The sequence below is a fragment of the Phyllobates terribilis genome, unplaced genomic scaffold (genome assembly GCF_046119375.1).
Source record: "Phyllobates terribilis strain yellow unplaced genomic scaffold, ASM4611937v1 Scaffold_13__5_contigs__length_258822181, whole genome shotgun sequence".
Lineage (NCBI taxonomy): Eukaryota > Metazoa > Chordata > Amphibia > Anura > Dendrobatidae > Phyllobates > Phyllobates terribilis.
The window spans coordinates 208,650,231-208,664,711 of NW_027362773.1; the positions used below are offsets into that span (position 1 = coordinate 208,650,231).

The window sequence follows — 14,481 nt, forward strand, 5'->3', positions numbered from 1 at the left end:
ACTGCTGTGCAGGGAAAATTTAGACGGGGCTGTGGTACAGAATCAGCCCTTTATTCTTGGGGGTCCCAAGGGGAGACCAAACCGATAATAACAGCAAAGCTTATAATAAAATAATATTTATACATAATATATATATATATATATATATATATATATATATATATATATATATATATATATATATATATATATATATATATATATATATATATATATATATATATATATGTGGAATTTTTTTTAAAGGGGAAAGAATTGTCCTTCCTCCCAAATCTGCGCGACTGAAGTGACCGCCGTTTGTGAATGTGCCCAGTTTCAGAACGGGTGGTCCCTTACAACCTTTGGCTAACCCAGCAAATTAAATTAAGTCCCTGTCCAATAATGTGTTAATTATTTCACCCCACCCTCCTTAAATAAGAGAAATGACCACGGACAGATGGAGAACAGCAGAAGACCCACGGCAATGGTAATAAGACGTATTTGCATTGTTCGGTTGAGGTAAGAGATTGTTTCTGTGCCCGGACTGTACTGGTGTAGGAAGGCCGAAAAAAAACTGCCCTCTTACCTTTTGCAAAAGTGAAATTGACAAAAAAAAAGGTATAATACTACCACAGAAGACGGACATTTACGCAAAATCTTTTTCTATTGCGGAGGTAGGAAAAAAAACAACAACAATTTTTTGAACCCCTGCCTACCTGTAAACAATTAAAAGAGAAATAGGTAAAATAAAAGTGATAAAACTTTTCCATGCTAACTCTGCTGCCCTCTATGGACCATGAAGGGTACTACATGGACAGATGTTAGTGCAAATATGAAGTTTGGGACGGAGCCTAAAGCTCCCGTTTGCTGTCATTATCTTGTACTGATGTGAAATGACAGATTTTATTATTTAGGTCCAAAAGGTGCTTATGCAGGATAGTGATAATAAAATAAAAAAAACAAAACAAACATGCTTCTCTATGAAATGACAGCGACATAAGAAACGTGCAAACATCAATATCTCAATAATCCCGGAATAAAACATAAAAGAAAATGAATGTTCTGCTAAAACCACAGGTGTAATAAAAAAACAAACAAAAAAAAAAAAACAGAAAAAGGGGGCTTCGGCCATGCTTGTAAAAGGGGGTCACATGTAACCTTCTTATACATTCAGGTTTTAAAAAGAAAAAAAAGTTTGCGTTCCGTGATATTTTCTAAAATGATTGCGACCGGCGAGACTGGAAAATGAGGTTTAACAGAAAGTACAACTTTTTGGGATGTTAGATGGGGACCCGCTTCCCGTCCTTGGACTATAGGAAACCCTGATGCCCATAGAAATCAATGAGAATTAAAGAGATTTCCACGTGCGCTCGCCATGGAGGATATTGGGAGTTAATTCTTAATTCTTTTCTACATAGTCCTGCATCTTGTAGACATAAACGAAGCATCCAGTCCATGTCTAGTCATCCATAGCTACTATTAACATCAATGGAAAGATGTCCAAATCCTATTGTGACATAGGGTGGAGGGGTCACGGCTTCTGGAAATTACTTATTAACTGGTCGCATGGTTAAATCAGAATCCTGGTAATGAAAATGGGATGGATTTAAAGGGGAATTGCCACCTTAAGATGGGTCAGCACATGACTAGACCAATGGTCATGCATGTGCACAACTCTCTGTATTCACTTCTATGGGAGTTACAGACTGGTAGGAGGGGACCTACATTTTGGAGATAGAGATCGGACCTTCATCTATCAGACATTTATGATCGGAGCCCTGTGCACTGCCTCCTACCTGCCTTCTGATTAGTAGCCCAGGTGCAGCGTCATGGCATATCGATGATGGGGATTTTTGTAAGTTGTCAGGACGCTTGCAAGGCTCACATCAGACAGTCACTGGACCAGGTCCTTACGATTCGCTCATCTCTAAGGTGGGAACATCCCTTTAAGGGCACAGATGGCCCCATAAATCAGGCTGAAAACTTTCCGCAATGCACTGACTGGCCGGCGGCTCTCCCGAGCCGAACGTTACAGCTGCCGGCCAGTCTTTGCATTGCTGGGAGATTTCAGTCCGATTTATATGGCCATCTAACAGCGCCTTAAAAAATATTTATGGTGGATCCCGGCTTATTTAAACCCATTTATTGAGTCTGTCAGGGGCAATACTCCATTACACGGTCCTATATAGGCAAAATTAAAAAAAATAATATAATATATATATCCAGGGCTCTTTATCGTAGTGCCAGATTCAACCCTACCGATCATAAAGCTGACCGAAGGAATAGAATCAGAGCTCTTCGGTTCCAGAAAAATACTATTATTACTAATCCAAACAGGGACGCCATGAAGAGTAAAGTGATTTCCTTACTTTTATGTTACATCGTTTTTATACACTAGAAAATAGCAAAGCTTCCCACGAATGCATTAAAAATGCCAAAAAATGTGCATTTCTTATTCTTTTTTTTAATTTTTTTTAAAGCCAATAAAAAAGAAATGTGTTCACCCTTTATTCTCTGTGTAACTGTGTGCTAAAGCGCTGCAGGGCATCAGATAGATTTCTGCAGATAGTAACGCTTTTTTTGTAAAGATTTTACTTTATTATTGGTATAGAGAGCAGAACGTGACGCCCTCCTTATATTCTTCCCTTATATTTTATAGGGGTTGTAGAAGAATAAGCCTGGCCGCTTCCTCCTTCCAAAAGCAGCACCACTCTTGTCTTTAGGCTGTGATTGGTATTGCAGCTATGGTAAATCCTGGGGCTGCAATACCAGTCCAATCCTATGGGTGGCAGCGTTTCTGGAAAGAATTATTCCTGCAGTGCTCTAGCGAGTTCCCCAGTTTTCACCCCCAAAACACGAATAGATCACCCACAGAGAAAAGGTGACAGCTGCTATATCCAAACTTAAAGGGTAGCTCCGCTTCTAGCTAAAAAAAATAAAAATAAAATCACACCTTATTGTACAAGAGGGAAAATCTTATCTAGGAACCCGCCACCGTCTTTAACCTTGTACAGGTGTGATGTTAGCTACCCACGGAGTGACACTTTAAACCCCAAAAGTCCAGTCACCGTGGTACGGCAGCTGCATCAAGGTGGAAGCTTCACAGAATTTGCTAAATGTATTCCCTGCCAGAATCCAATCAGAACCAAAATTTGGAAAGATTTCCAAGCCACCCCTTCTCCGGCACATTTTAATATATTGTTTAATCGGACCTGACAAGTAAGGGCAGCATATTACACAGCTACAGGTCCAGAGACAGAACAGCACAAATGCCGCTTGGCTACTAGTAGTGCTGCAGACCGGTGGTCCGAGTTATACATGAGGGAAGAGCTCTGCACTTTCCACAAGTTGGTGATTGACAGGCTGCTCCATTCTCCGGCACAGTTTAATGTATTGTTTAATTGGACTTTACACGGCTACAGTTCCAAACACAAAACAGCACAAAATGCCGCTTGGCTACTAGCAGCCCTGAGACTGGTGGTCCGAGTTATACATGTGAGGAGAGCTCTGCATGTTTTGCAAGGTAGTGATTGACAGGTTGCACATATACTTTACACTTGAAAAAAAAAAAAAAAGCTCTCCGCTAGTTTTTATCCCGCCGCACTTTTAGCTTGTAACCGGACAAATGAACTTGGTGACCACTTTTATTGCTCCGATGCATCTAAAATAAAAAAAAAAAGAAATAGCAACTTTGCAAAAAAAGTCTTGATGAAAATCTCCTTCCGCATACAGCGGATATATCGACTTGCATATCTCCTAATCCCTCCTAGAAGCATCGGAGCAATATATAAAGCCTTGCAAAAGTGTACATACCCTGTAAGCAGCAGGAACATACTATGAAGTTTATCACTTATACAATAAATATGTAAACTTTTAAAAAAAAAAAAAAATCACAAATGATCTAAATGATTAAATATCTAATGATTGTTTCTTACTGGAACTATAGAGATAAAATACTAAGAACTGGTAATACTGACATCTTGTATATCTCCTCCTATGTCTTATTCATGGCTTCTGCCTACTACGCTCCATTTCTCTGTACTTGTCGATAGCGGTCAAGATATTTTGTGGCTTGGGAAACAAAGCCTATATGGCAGCCGTCTGCTGCGCCCATCCCATTTGCTTTTGTTTTTTGGGATTCTTTCAAGAAGTGAAAAGAAAGTTTTCACGGTAAATATTCAGTACATAGGCGCGATGGGTTAAAGGAGAAAATAAACAATAAAAGGGGGTGCTTGGTCAGCACCACGTGCCTCCGCTTCCCTATCCGATTGCACCGAGACACAAATCCGGCCTAACAATTGAACTTAGCAATTCCTAAAAGATTCCACCTTACTAATAAAAACACTACTAGAGAAAGGCATGGGGAAAAGGAAATGTGATTAGCTAGTTTTGGAAGGAATGTACAAGCCTCGGCCGTGGGTGACGACACCGAGAAGGGAAACCTTTGCGTCTAAACAGAAATCTTCAGTTCTCGGACAGCGACAGAGCGAGGGCCGCTTGTAACGCTGCTTCTTCATCGATGCTGTAATCCTGGAAAACAAAGAGACCCCAAAATATAGGTGAGATCGGAGAGGGGGGCATACAGTATAAAATCCTTAAAGATCGGAGAAATATTAGACACAAAGCCATTATATGACAACTCTTCCCGGACACTGTGGGGACCCACCGTTCTAGTGACCGTCCACATCAACTTGTGAATGACACTACTGAAATCTCATGCACATGGGGCTTATTTTTTTTTTCTCCGCAGATTTAAATCTGTCAATTTTTGCTAAGTTTTTCGCCCATATTAATGAATGGGGAAAAATATGTAACAAAAACACGTTAAAAACATGTATATTGTAAGCAACGATTTTCCCGACAAACACACCAGGATCTGAAAAGAAAGAAGTTTATAAGTTGGACAAGCTCTTAACCGTCTCTGTTCTCTTGGGAGCTCAGTACATTAGCAGCCATTGGGTCTGGTGGGGAAAGATAATTGGGATTTTACACAGGGAAACGTGATTTTTTTTTTGTTTGTTTGTTCTTTTAGTATTGTTCATTTTCTAAGTGCAATATTAAGCAATTTACTAAATCATTTTTTCAATAAAATTTCCTCCCATTTTGTTCCACCTTAACACAAATCTCACATCCAGCCTATATTACTGGGAGAGACACACAGACCTCACACCCAGCCTATATTACTGGGAGAGACACACAGACCTCACATCCAGCCTATATTACTGGGAGAGACACACAGATCTCACACCCAGCCTATATTACTGGGAGAGACACACAGATCTCACACCCAGCCTATATTACTGGGAGAGACACACAGATCTCACACCCAGCCTATATTACTGGGAGAGACACACAGACTTCACATCCAGCCTGTATTACTGGGAGAGACACACAGACCTCACATCCAGCCTATATTACTAGGAGAGACACACAGAGCTCACACCCAGACTATATTACTGGGAGAGACACACAGACCTCACACCCAACCTATATTGCTGGGAGTGACACACAGAACTCACATCCAGCCAATATTACTGGGAGAGACACACAGAGCTCACATCCAGCCTATATTACTGGGAGAGACACACAGAGCTCACATCCAGCCTATATTACTGGGAGAGACACACAGAGCTAACATCCAGCCTATATTACTGGGAGACACACAGATCTCCCATCCAGCCTATATTACTGGGATAGACACACAGAGCTCACACCCAGACTAAATTACTGGGAGAGACACACAGACCTCACACCCAACCTATATTGCTGGGAGGGACACACAGAACTCACATCCAGCCAATATTACTGGGAGAGACACACAGAACTCACATCCAGCCTATATTACTGGGAGAGACACACAGAGCTCACATCCAGCCTATATTACTGGGAGGGACAGAACTGCAATAGAAAAGCCTAAAACTTGTTCTCCTTGCTCGTGAGCATACATACCACAAATGTGTCGTACGAGAATTTATGCCGGTGAAGAAGGTGCTGAAGAAAATTGGCACTCTTATAGCTGGGATCCCCCCATGGCATTGCTGAACAAATAGGGCAAACCTAAAAGGAATAAAAATAAAAAGTGCAACTGTAAAAAGAGCGCTGTAACCATGTTAAATCCAATGTACAGAATCGCACAGCTTTAAGTCCTGAATAATAAAACAGACAATTCCAATAGGACGCTCCAGTTTTTGTTAAATCATTGTGAGTCCTTAAAGTGGAAGCTCACTTAGAAAAGAAAAATTCCCCCAAATGCTCAGTTGTTCTCAGGGTGTCTGATGCTGGGACCCTCATGATTGCAAAATTTTGCTATTTTTTCATGCACTTTGATCTGCATCGCACAGGAAATGTCTGAGCAAAAGCAGAAGTGTCTGACAGATGGGTGTTAGTTTGCAAAGTGCTGCAAATACATGATATTTTCTCTTCCAGAAGTTGATCACGGCAGGAGATGAGTAAACTGCAGAATAAAGCATGGGTGCACTATGTTTTTTAATCAAAAGGACACCCTGTAACTTTTCCTAAAAGGTCCCGTCTTCTCCGAGATCCACTCCTATGCTGGGACTTACCACTTTGTTGGGGTCACTTCTATGGTTCTCCATGCAATGTTTCACAAGTTCTTGCTGGTCCAGGTTTCGGGCTCCGCAATATGGACACACGAAGGTGGAACGGTTTGGAATATTACTGTGAAAAGTGACAGCAGATGAAAAAAAAATACATGATTGGCAATATGATAAACAGGGGGAAACAGAGTTCACAAATGGTTTAAAAAATAATATTTATTAAGTATCTTAAAAATATATAGAAATATATAACAAGAGTAATAAGACAAAAAGAAAGCTGTCCACAGCACATATATGAAAGTACAATGTATCTAGCATGTGCTAATATAGCAGGCAGCCCCACTACAAACACCCATAGTAAGTATATTGCAAAATGTCTGGAAAACCAGTGATCACAGTAAAAGATGTTAATGGAGTATGGGGAAAGTGAAACAGTCTTACCGCACCGCAGTGGGGTTGAGAGCTCAGGTAGACAGAGGAGGAAATGGAAGGAAGCCCGACGCGCGTTTTGAGTTTTTCAATGACGCTTTCTCAAGGGTCAGGTGAGACTGTTCCCCTCTCCCCATACCCCATTAGCATCTTTTACTGTGATCACTGAATGGGGTATGGGGAGAGGGGAACAGTCTCACCTGACCCTTGAGAAAGCATCATTGAAAAAAGCGAAACGCGCGTTGGGCTTCCTTCCATCGCCTCCTCTGTCCACCTGAGCTCTCAACCCCACTGCGGTAAGACTGTTACCCTCTCCTCATACCCCATTAGCATCTTTTACTGTGATCACTGGTTTTCCAGGCATTTTGCAATATACTTACTATGGGTGTTTGTAGTGTAATTTTCCTTCTATAAAATGGTCCTTCTATAGCCTCAGTGTTTTACTGCCTATTACTGCAGAATGAGGTGACATGGAATCCATCAGTGAGCTCATTCTGATGGTGCAATTTAAACCGAACTCTTATCTCTCCCTTTTCTGAGCTCCTCTCAGCTACCACAGACCACATCAAAGTTGAATGTGGCGGGAAACAAAGAGGCCGCAAAAGCAAAACGGTGCAACATTTTTTTTTTTTTTTTTACTAAAGATCAATTTTCGCCCCAAACACATGCATTTAATAAAAAGAAAAAAACCCTTTAAAGATATATTCCTAATAATCAGTTCCCCAGACGGTGTGATAAAGCAGGTCAGCAAACGATGGGACCAATTACCTTGGAATAGGTTGAGATGTTGGGACTACAGGAACAAACTTTGGACAGTTGGCCATCTGTTCTTGGACTTTGGCACATGAAGAAATGTGAGATCGCATCTTTGCGAGGGTCACCTGTAAGGTAAGGAACAACAAGTCTTTACTTTTTTCTTTGTTTAGTCTCCACATTTAAAAAGCCATAAACTTTTCTTTTTCCATTGATGTAGAAGTATCACGGCCATTTTTATATATTTTTTTTTAAATGACACCCATTTATTTATTTTTTTTCTGTGATGGTGGGAGGGGGGTTAAAAAAAACACAGTAATTCTGCATTAATCATGATCCCTACCTTCTGCGGGTCCTTCTGATCTCTACGTAAGATTTTTTTTTATCACTTTTTAGAGCATTTAATAGCATTTTTAAAGATGTTTACTGCGTGGGATACAAGTGTTAATTTATTCTATTATCCTATTAAAATTATTTTATAAATAAAAATTTATCAGCGGTGAGAAAGTGATCATTTTTATTTTTTTTACTTGGAATTAAAAAAATGTATTCTATATTTTATTACATTTTTTACTTATTTTTATTTTAGAAATAAAAGTTTATCAGGTGTGAAAAAGTGGTAATTTTTATTTTTTACTTGGAATTACATTTTTTTCCCTAAGTCCCAGTAGGGGACTTGAACGTGCCAGCCTCTCTTCGCTCATATAATACACTGCGATATTCCTGTTTCACGCCTAATATACATTCATACATGGCAGGCCTGGGGTAAGCCACTGAAGCTGGATGGTTAGGGGTAATGGGGTGCCCTATTCCTCTAACCGTTTAGATGCTTCACTCTGCATTAACCGTGCCATCTAAGGGGTTATATGGCCGTTTAGCTCTGATCCTGGCCGTTAGGAAGGGTGACAATTTGCTAGAACGGCAAGAACCCTTTTATGACAGGGGGAATATGACAGCAGCGCTTACCTTCTTACTGCAGCCTCGGCAGGGGGCCTTATACGAGGAGAGCTGCTTGTCGACATTGGAGGCCTTCTCCACCTTCTTTGGGTCAAACGGCATACGACAGAGGGGGCATAGAGGAGAGGGGACCTGAAGACATGGCTGCAGGCACTCACCGCAAAACCTGTAAGAAAAGCGGTCCATTTTTTTTGCAGCAGTTTGATGATGGCAGAACGCTACCAGCAAAATATATGACACACATTGCAACAATAATAAATGGGAAAAAAATCAAAAAAATGCAAGAATGTGGGAGGTTATTAACTCATGCACTGCCCACTAAGTTACACAGAGCAGTACAGGCTGGTAGAGGGCCTCAATTCATCATGTGTGTAATAGTCTGTGCCGCCTGCGCTGTGTATGATTAAGGACTGTAATATTGTTCGTCTCGCTTTAAATTCTCAGAAACGCCGACTTTACGCTCGGCAGAAACATAAATGGGGAAGACGGCATTCATCACCGGGCGAGAATAAAGCAATCACATTAGCATTGCTTCTGCAGGGAGGAAATACAACACTCATAACTCACCGCGTTCTGCCTCTATGTATCATAGGGGGAAAAGAAATAAAGGGGCAACCTCTCATCCAGACAAGACAGATCAGAACCTGCATGTGATTCATAAACCTGCGCAAATCCAGTAGCATGTTTTATAACAATGACCTGAAATCTGTGGCTATTGTAAAACTACTAATCCCAGAATGTCCTGACAGCCGACCGCTGCTCTAGCAATGCACCGCATGTCGATCAATCTAGGCTAGCCTGCAATTTTTGGAAGACTCGACAGTGATCTTCAGAGATCCATCCGGGTTCCGAGAGATCCAACCGGGTTCTGATACAATCTGCTACAGTGAGAACAAAATCGGTCCTTTTCTCTCAGATGTATGAATGAGATCCATCAGGCAGCATGGTGGCTCAGTGGTTAGCACTGCAGACTTGCAGCGCTGGGGTCCTGGGTTCAAGACCCACCCAGGACAACATCTGCAAGGAGTTTGTATGTTCTCCCAGTGTTTGCGCGGGTTTCCTCCGGGTTCTCCGGTTTCCTCCCACACTCCAAAGACATACTGATAGGGAATCCAGATTGTGAGCCCCAATGGGGACAGTGCCCATAATGTCTGCGAATTGTCTGAAATGTAAAGCGCTGTGGAATATGTTGGCGCTATATAAATAAAAACATTTATTATTATTATAGAGTTCCCGATAGAGAGCCATCAGAGCTCTGATACCATCTGCTACAGTGAGGACAAAATCGGTATTTTTCTCTCAGATGTGTGAACATAGCCTTAGACTTTGGCAGGATAACATATACACAGTGTTTTTTAGCCAATTTTCAGAGTGAAAATCTAAGAAATTTTAAAGCTAGTAAAAAGTGCAGTAGGGTGGTTACAATAATCCCAATCCAGGATGTCACCCAGAGATCTACGATCTGGGAATGGCGCGCACACTATATGGACACAGGTATTGTGCCCCCTCCGTATTCCCCTATAGGAGCTTTTCTGACATATGTTCTAAATCCATAGATATTATATGGAGTCGCCCCTCTGCTGATATAACGGCCCCGCTCTTCTGGGAAGGATTTCTAGAAGATTTTGGAAATGGCTCTGTAAATTTTTACTCCTTCATCCAGAAGAGCATTTGTGAGGTCAGACCCTGACATTGGGGAGAGGCAGAGCTCACAATCTCCGGTCTAGTTGTTGGGGTTAGGCTCTGTGAGGCTGGTCATGTTCTTCCAACCATGTCTGTGTGGACCTTGTGCACTGGGCACAGTCATGGGGAACAGAAAAAGGTCTTCTCCAAACCGTTACCACAAAGCTGGAAACTGCAATTGTCCAAAATGTCTTGTGCTGAAGGATTATGATTTCCCTTCATTGGAACTGAGGCCCCAATGCCGACCCCTGATAACAGCCCATAGCATTATCCCTCGTCTACCAAACTGTACAGCGGGCACAAAGCAGTCAAGCAGGTAACGTTCTCCTGGCATTCACCAAACTCAGACTCCCCCATCAGATGCCAGAGAGAAAAGTGTGATCCGTCACTGCACAGAACACGTCTCCTCCAGAGTCCAGTGGTGGCAGCTTTACACCACTCCATCAGACGCTGAGCAGTGTACTTGGTGATGTGCGGGTGCATGCATCTGCTCAGCCATGAAGCTTCCAGCGGGGGCGCAGTGTTTGTGCTGATACTAGAGGAGGTCTGACTGCAGTTATGGGGTCAGCAGAGCGGTGGTGACTTTTCTGCCATGTGCTCCATAACCTGCCACTCTGTAACGTTACTGGGTCTCCACTTCCTGGCTGAGTTGCTGCGGTTCTTTCCACTTCTCAGTAATATCACTCACAGGTGATGGGGGAAGATTTAGGAGGGAAGAAATGTCATGAACGGACTTGTTACCCCTGTGGCCCCTATTACAGGACTGCGCTGGTATCAGTGAGCTCTGCACCACCGGCCGTTCTGTCACATGTTAGCAAGGGCAGACGTCATGGCAGGGGGCCGGAGGTTATACACCGGGAGCAGAGGGGACAGATGTTATACACTGGGAGAATGAAAAGATGAATACTTCTCTCGGTATAGTGTATATCTACACAGTTATGCAGAATATAAAGCCACCATTCCTCTTATGTCTGGGTACATTGCCAGTCTAAAAGGGGATGTCCTATAAACCACATTTATTTCCTATTCTCAGTACAGCTGATCAATGTATGATTACAGGGGGGTTTAGCTGCTGATATTCCCACCGATCCAGAGAAGCGGAGCCCAAGAGGTTGCCTGTATGAATGGAGAGGTAATGCACATGTGCAGTCATCCCCAATATAGACAGGTGATAGAGCAGTAGCTGCTCATGATCGGTGGGTGTCACCAACAATCGGACCCCCCGCAATCTGATATTTATCATACATCCTGTGGATAAGTATAAATAAGTATTTATAAAACAACTGTGACATTCTGATAATGAACCAGAGAAATCAGGAAGCAGAGAACCAGGTCTGTACAGTGAGGGAGACATCTGGTTACTGCTGGAAATTAGATTACAGATAATGACATAAATGGATATAAAGTGAGTGATTATGAGCAGTGACAGCACACTCCGGCCAGAGGGAGATTAAAGGGACACTCCAGCAGTCAATGATCCCAATATGTATTGAGCATCCAATTGATATTCGGGGTGATATGGAACAATGTAGGAAAGTGATCTCCAACAGATGCCTCTCCGAGTTATAAATCGTATTATACTCCAGTGCTGTATTCTCAATTCTACGGGTATAAAAGCTAAAACAGCACAGCATTCCCTGCTTTTTCAGTTTCTAAACAAAGCTCTAGAAAAAGGTACAGTCAGCTAATGTAGGAAAAACAAATCAATCTACTGGGTATGAGTGACAACAATCTTGTTCACTGACAGAACAGAGAGCGCAGCTCTGGAGTATAATACAAGAGGTAACTCAGGATCAGTAATGTAATGTATGTACACAGTGACTGCACCAGCAGAATAGTGAGTGCAGCTCTGGAGTATAATACAGGATGTAACTCAGGATCAGTAATGTGATGTATGAACACAGTGACTGCACCAGTAGAATAGTGAGTGCAGCTCTGGAGTATAATACAGGATGTAACTCAGGATCAGTACAGAATCAGTAATGTAATGTATGTACACAGTGACTGCACCAGCAGAATAGTGAGTGCAGCTCTGGAGTATAATACAGGATGTAACTCAGGATCAGTACAGAATCAGTAATGTAATGTATGTACACAGTGACTGCACCAGCAGAATAGTGAATGCAGCACTGGAGTGTAATACAGGATGTAACTCAGGATCAGTACAGGATAAGTAATGTAATGCATGTACACAGTGACTGCACCAGTAGAATAGTGAGTGCAGCTCTGGAGTATAATACAGGATGTAACTCAGAATCAGTAAAGGATCAGTAATGTAATGTATGTACACAGTGACTGCACCAGCAGAATAGTGAGTGCAGCTCTGGAGTATAATACAAGAGGTAACTCAGGATCAGTAATGTAATGTATGTACACAGTGACTGCACCAGCAGAATAGTGAGTGCAGCTCTGGAGTATAATACAGGATGTAACTCAGGATCAGTAATGTAATGTATGTACACAGTGACTGCACCAGCAGAATAGTGAGTGCAGCTCTGGAGTATAATACAAGAGGTAACTCAGGATCAGTACAGGATCAGTAATGTAATGTATGTACACAGTGACTGCACCAACAGAATAGTGAGTGCAGCTCTGGAGTATAATACAGGATGTAACTCAGGATCAGTAATGTATGTACACCGTGACTGCACCAGCAGAATAGCGAGTGCAGCTCTGGAGTATAATACAGGATGTAACTCAGGATTAGTAATGTAATGTGCAGAATAGTGAGTGCAGCTCTGGAGTATAATACAGGATGTAACTCAGGATCAGTAATGTAATGTATGTACACAGTGACTGCACCAACAGAATAGTGAGTACAGCTCTGGAGTTTAATACAGGATGTAACTCAGGATCAGTAATGTAGTGTATGTACACAGTGACTCCACCAGCAGAATAGTGAGTGCAGCTCTGGGGTAAAGTACAGGACAGGTAACGTATGTACACAGTGACTGTACCAGCAGAATAGTGAATGCAGCTCTGGAGTATAATACAGGATGTAACTCAGGATCAGTAATGTATTTATAAAGATACAGTTTCACATTATAAAGTGGGCCATATATCGTCACCGGAATAAGGAACCTGTGTCAGTCTTGGCTGCAGCTTTACAACGGTTATGGGGAAACTGATGGAGGAGCTTCCAGTCTGATGTCTTGTCTACGAGAGCAGCAGGTACCAGAGCTGAATAGAACACGCAGTAATATAATGCACTAACACTATGCTGGACCGGGCTACATAAAAATAGAAGAGCGCCTCACACAACGATAGCAATAAATTATTTACAGAAGTCATCGATTCTAATAAACCTCAGAGCTGAACTCCCAATTCAGCTGCAGCACCCAAGTCAGAATTTTCGGTGACTTTCCCATTCATTTGAAAGGCGTTTGCAAAAAATCAGTGCACCCGCTGCAGAGGACAGACGGGTGTGACTGGGGGCCAAAGGCGTCCCATCCTCCTGCGCCCCCACTGTATCATTGTAAGGGGCTCCCCAAAAACATGGAGGAACTTGTCCATGAAATCTGATGGTGGACATCCCCTTTAAGTTTCCATCCTGGGGGCATATTATACTATGGGGGGGGGGGGGGGGTCTCTGACGCTGTATATAAGGTGCCCCTTGATGACGGGTTACCCATCCCCCACCCCTTGTCCTCCATTACTCACGTGTGACCGCAGCTCCCGATGGCCACAGGCTTGTAATACACCTCCAGGCAGATGGGGCAGCCATACTGCGTCTCCAGGCTGTCTGCGGACGGCGAGGACTGGCTCTGGTGAGTATGGTGCTGCTGCCGGTGCTGGGAGGACGAGGACACCAGACTACGGAACATTGCCATGACCGCGACACAAGCACCGTCACCTCCGCGGCTTCAGCAGGACATAAACACTGCGCGTCATCCCTCTGCGCCGCCGTGTGACGTCACCCGCGCGACACGCGTCGCCATGGAGACCCCTCAGGGCCCGGGAAGCTTTACAACCCCCTTATTCACATGTAATGCAACACAGAAGCGTGAAGCCCACAGCTGTATATCGCCAGGGAGCCAAATAACGCATCCGAAAAGGGAAGAAAGTGGACGCAGGCTTCTACTGAGGGATAATCCGCCATATTGAGTGAGGGCAGAACGGGGTG

The 14,481-nt window shown here is 42.8% G+C and overlaps 1 protein-coding gene across 1 annotated transcript; it reads right to left on the bottom strand.

Annotated features, from left to right (window-relative positions):
- Positions 1–221: 221 nt before the first annotated feature.
- RNF166 (ring finger protein 166) lies at positions 222–14,424 on the bottom strand. The gene is made up of 6 exons (XM_073659174.1): positions 14,019–14,424; positions 8,685–8,841; positions 7,734–7,846; positions 6,543–6,657; positions 5,929–6,036; positions 222–4,509 (listed from the first exon to the last, which is right to left on the bottom strand). Exons 1-6 carry the CDS (start codon positions 14,186–14,188, stop codon positions 4,444–4,446), a joined length of 729 nt encoding a protein of 242 aa, XP_073515275.1. The 5' UTR covers positions 14,189–14,424; the 3' UTR covers positions 222–4,443.
- Between the last annotated feature and the right edge of the window lie 57 nt (positions 14,425–14,481).

Excerpts from the sequence above, each read along its gene's own strand:
- RNF166 (XM_073659174.1), bottom strand. The coding sequence starts at position 14,188 with ATGGCAATGTTCCGTAGTCTGGTGTCCTCGTCCTCCCAGCACCGGCAG. Across the intron at positions 7,847-8,684 it reads GCCGAGGCTGCAGTAAGAAG|GTGACCCTCGCAAAGATGCG; the intron begins GTAAGCGCTGCT and ends CTTACCTTACAG. Across the intron at positions 4,510-5,928 it reads TCTCGTACGACACATTTGTG|GATTACAGCATCGATGAAGA; the intron begins GTATGTATGCTC and ends TTTGTTTTCCAG.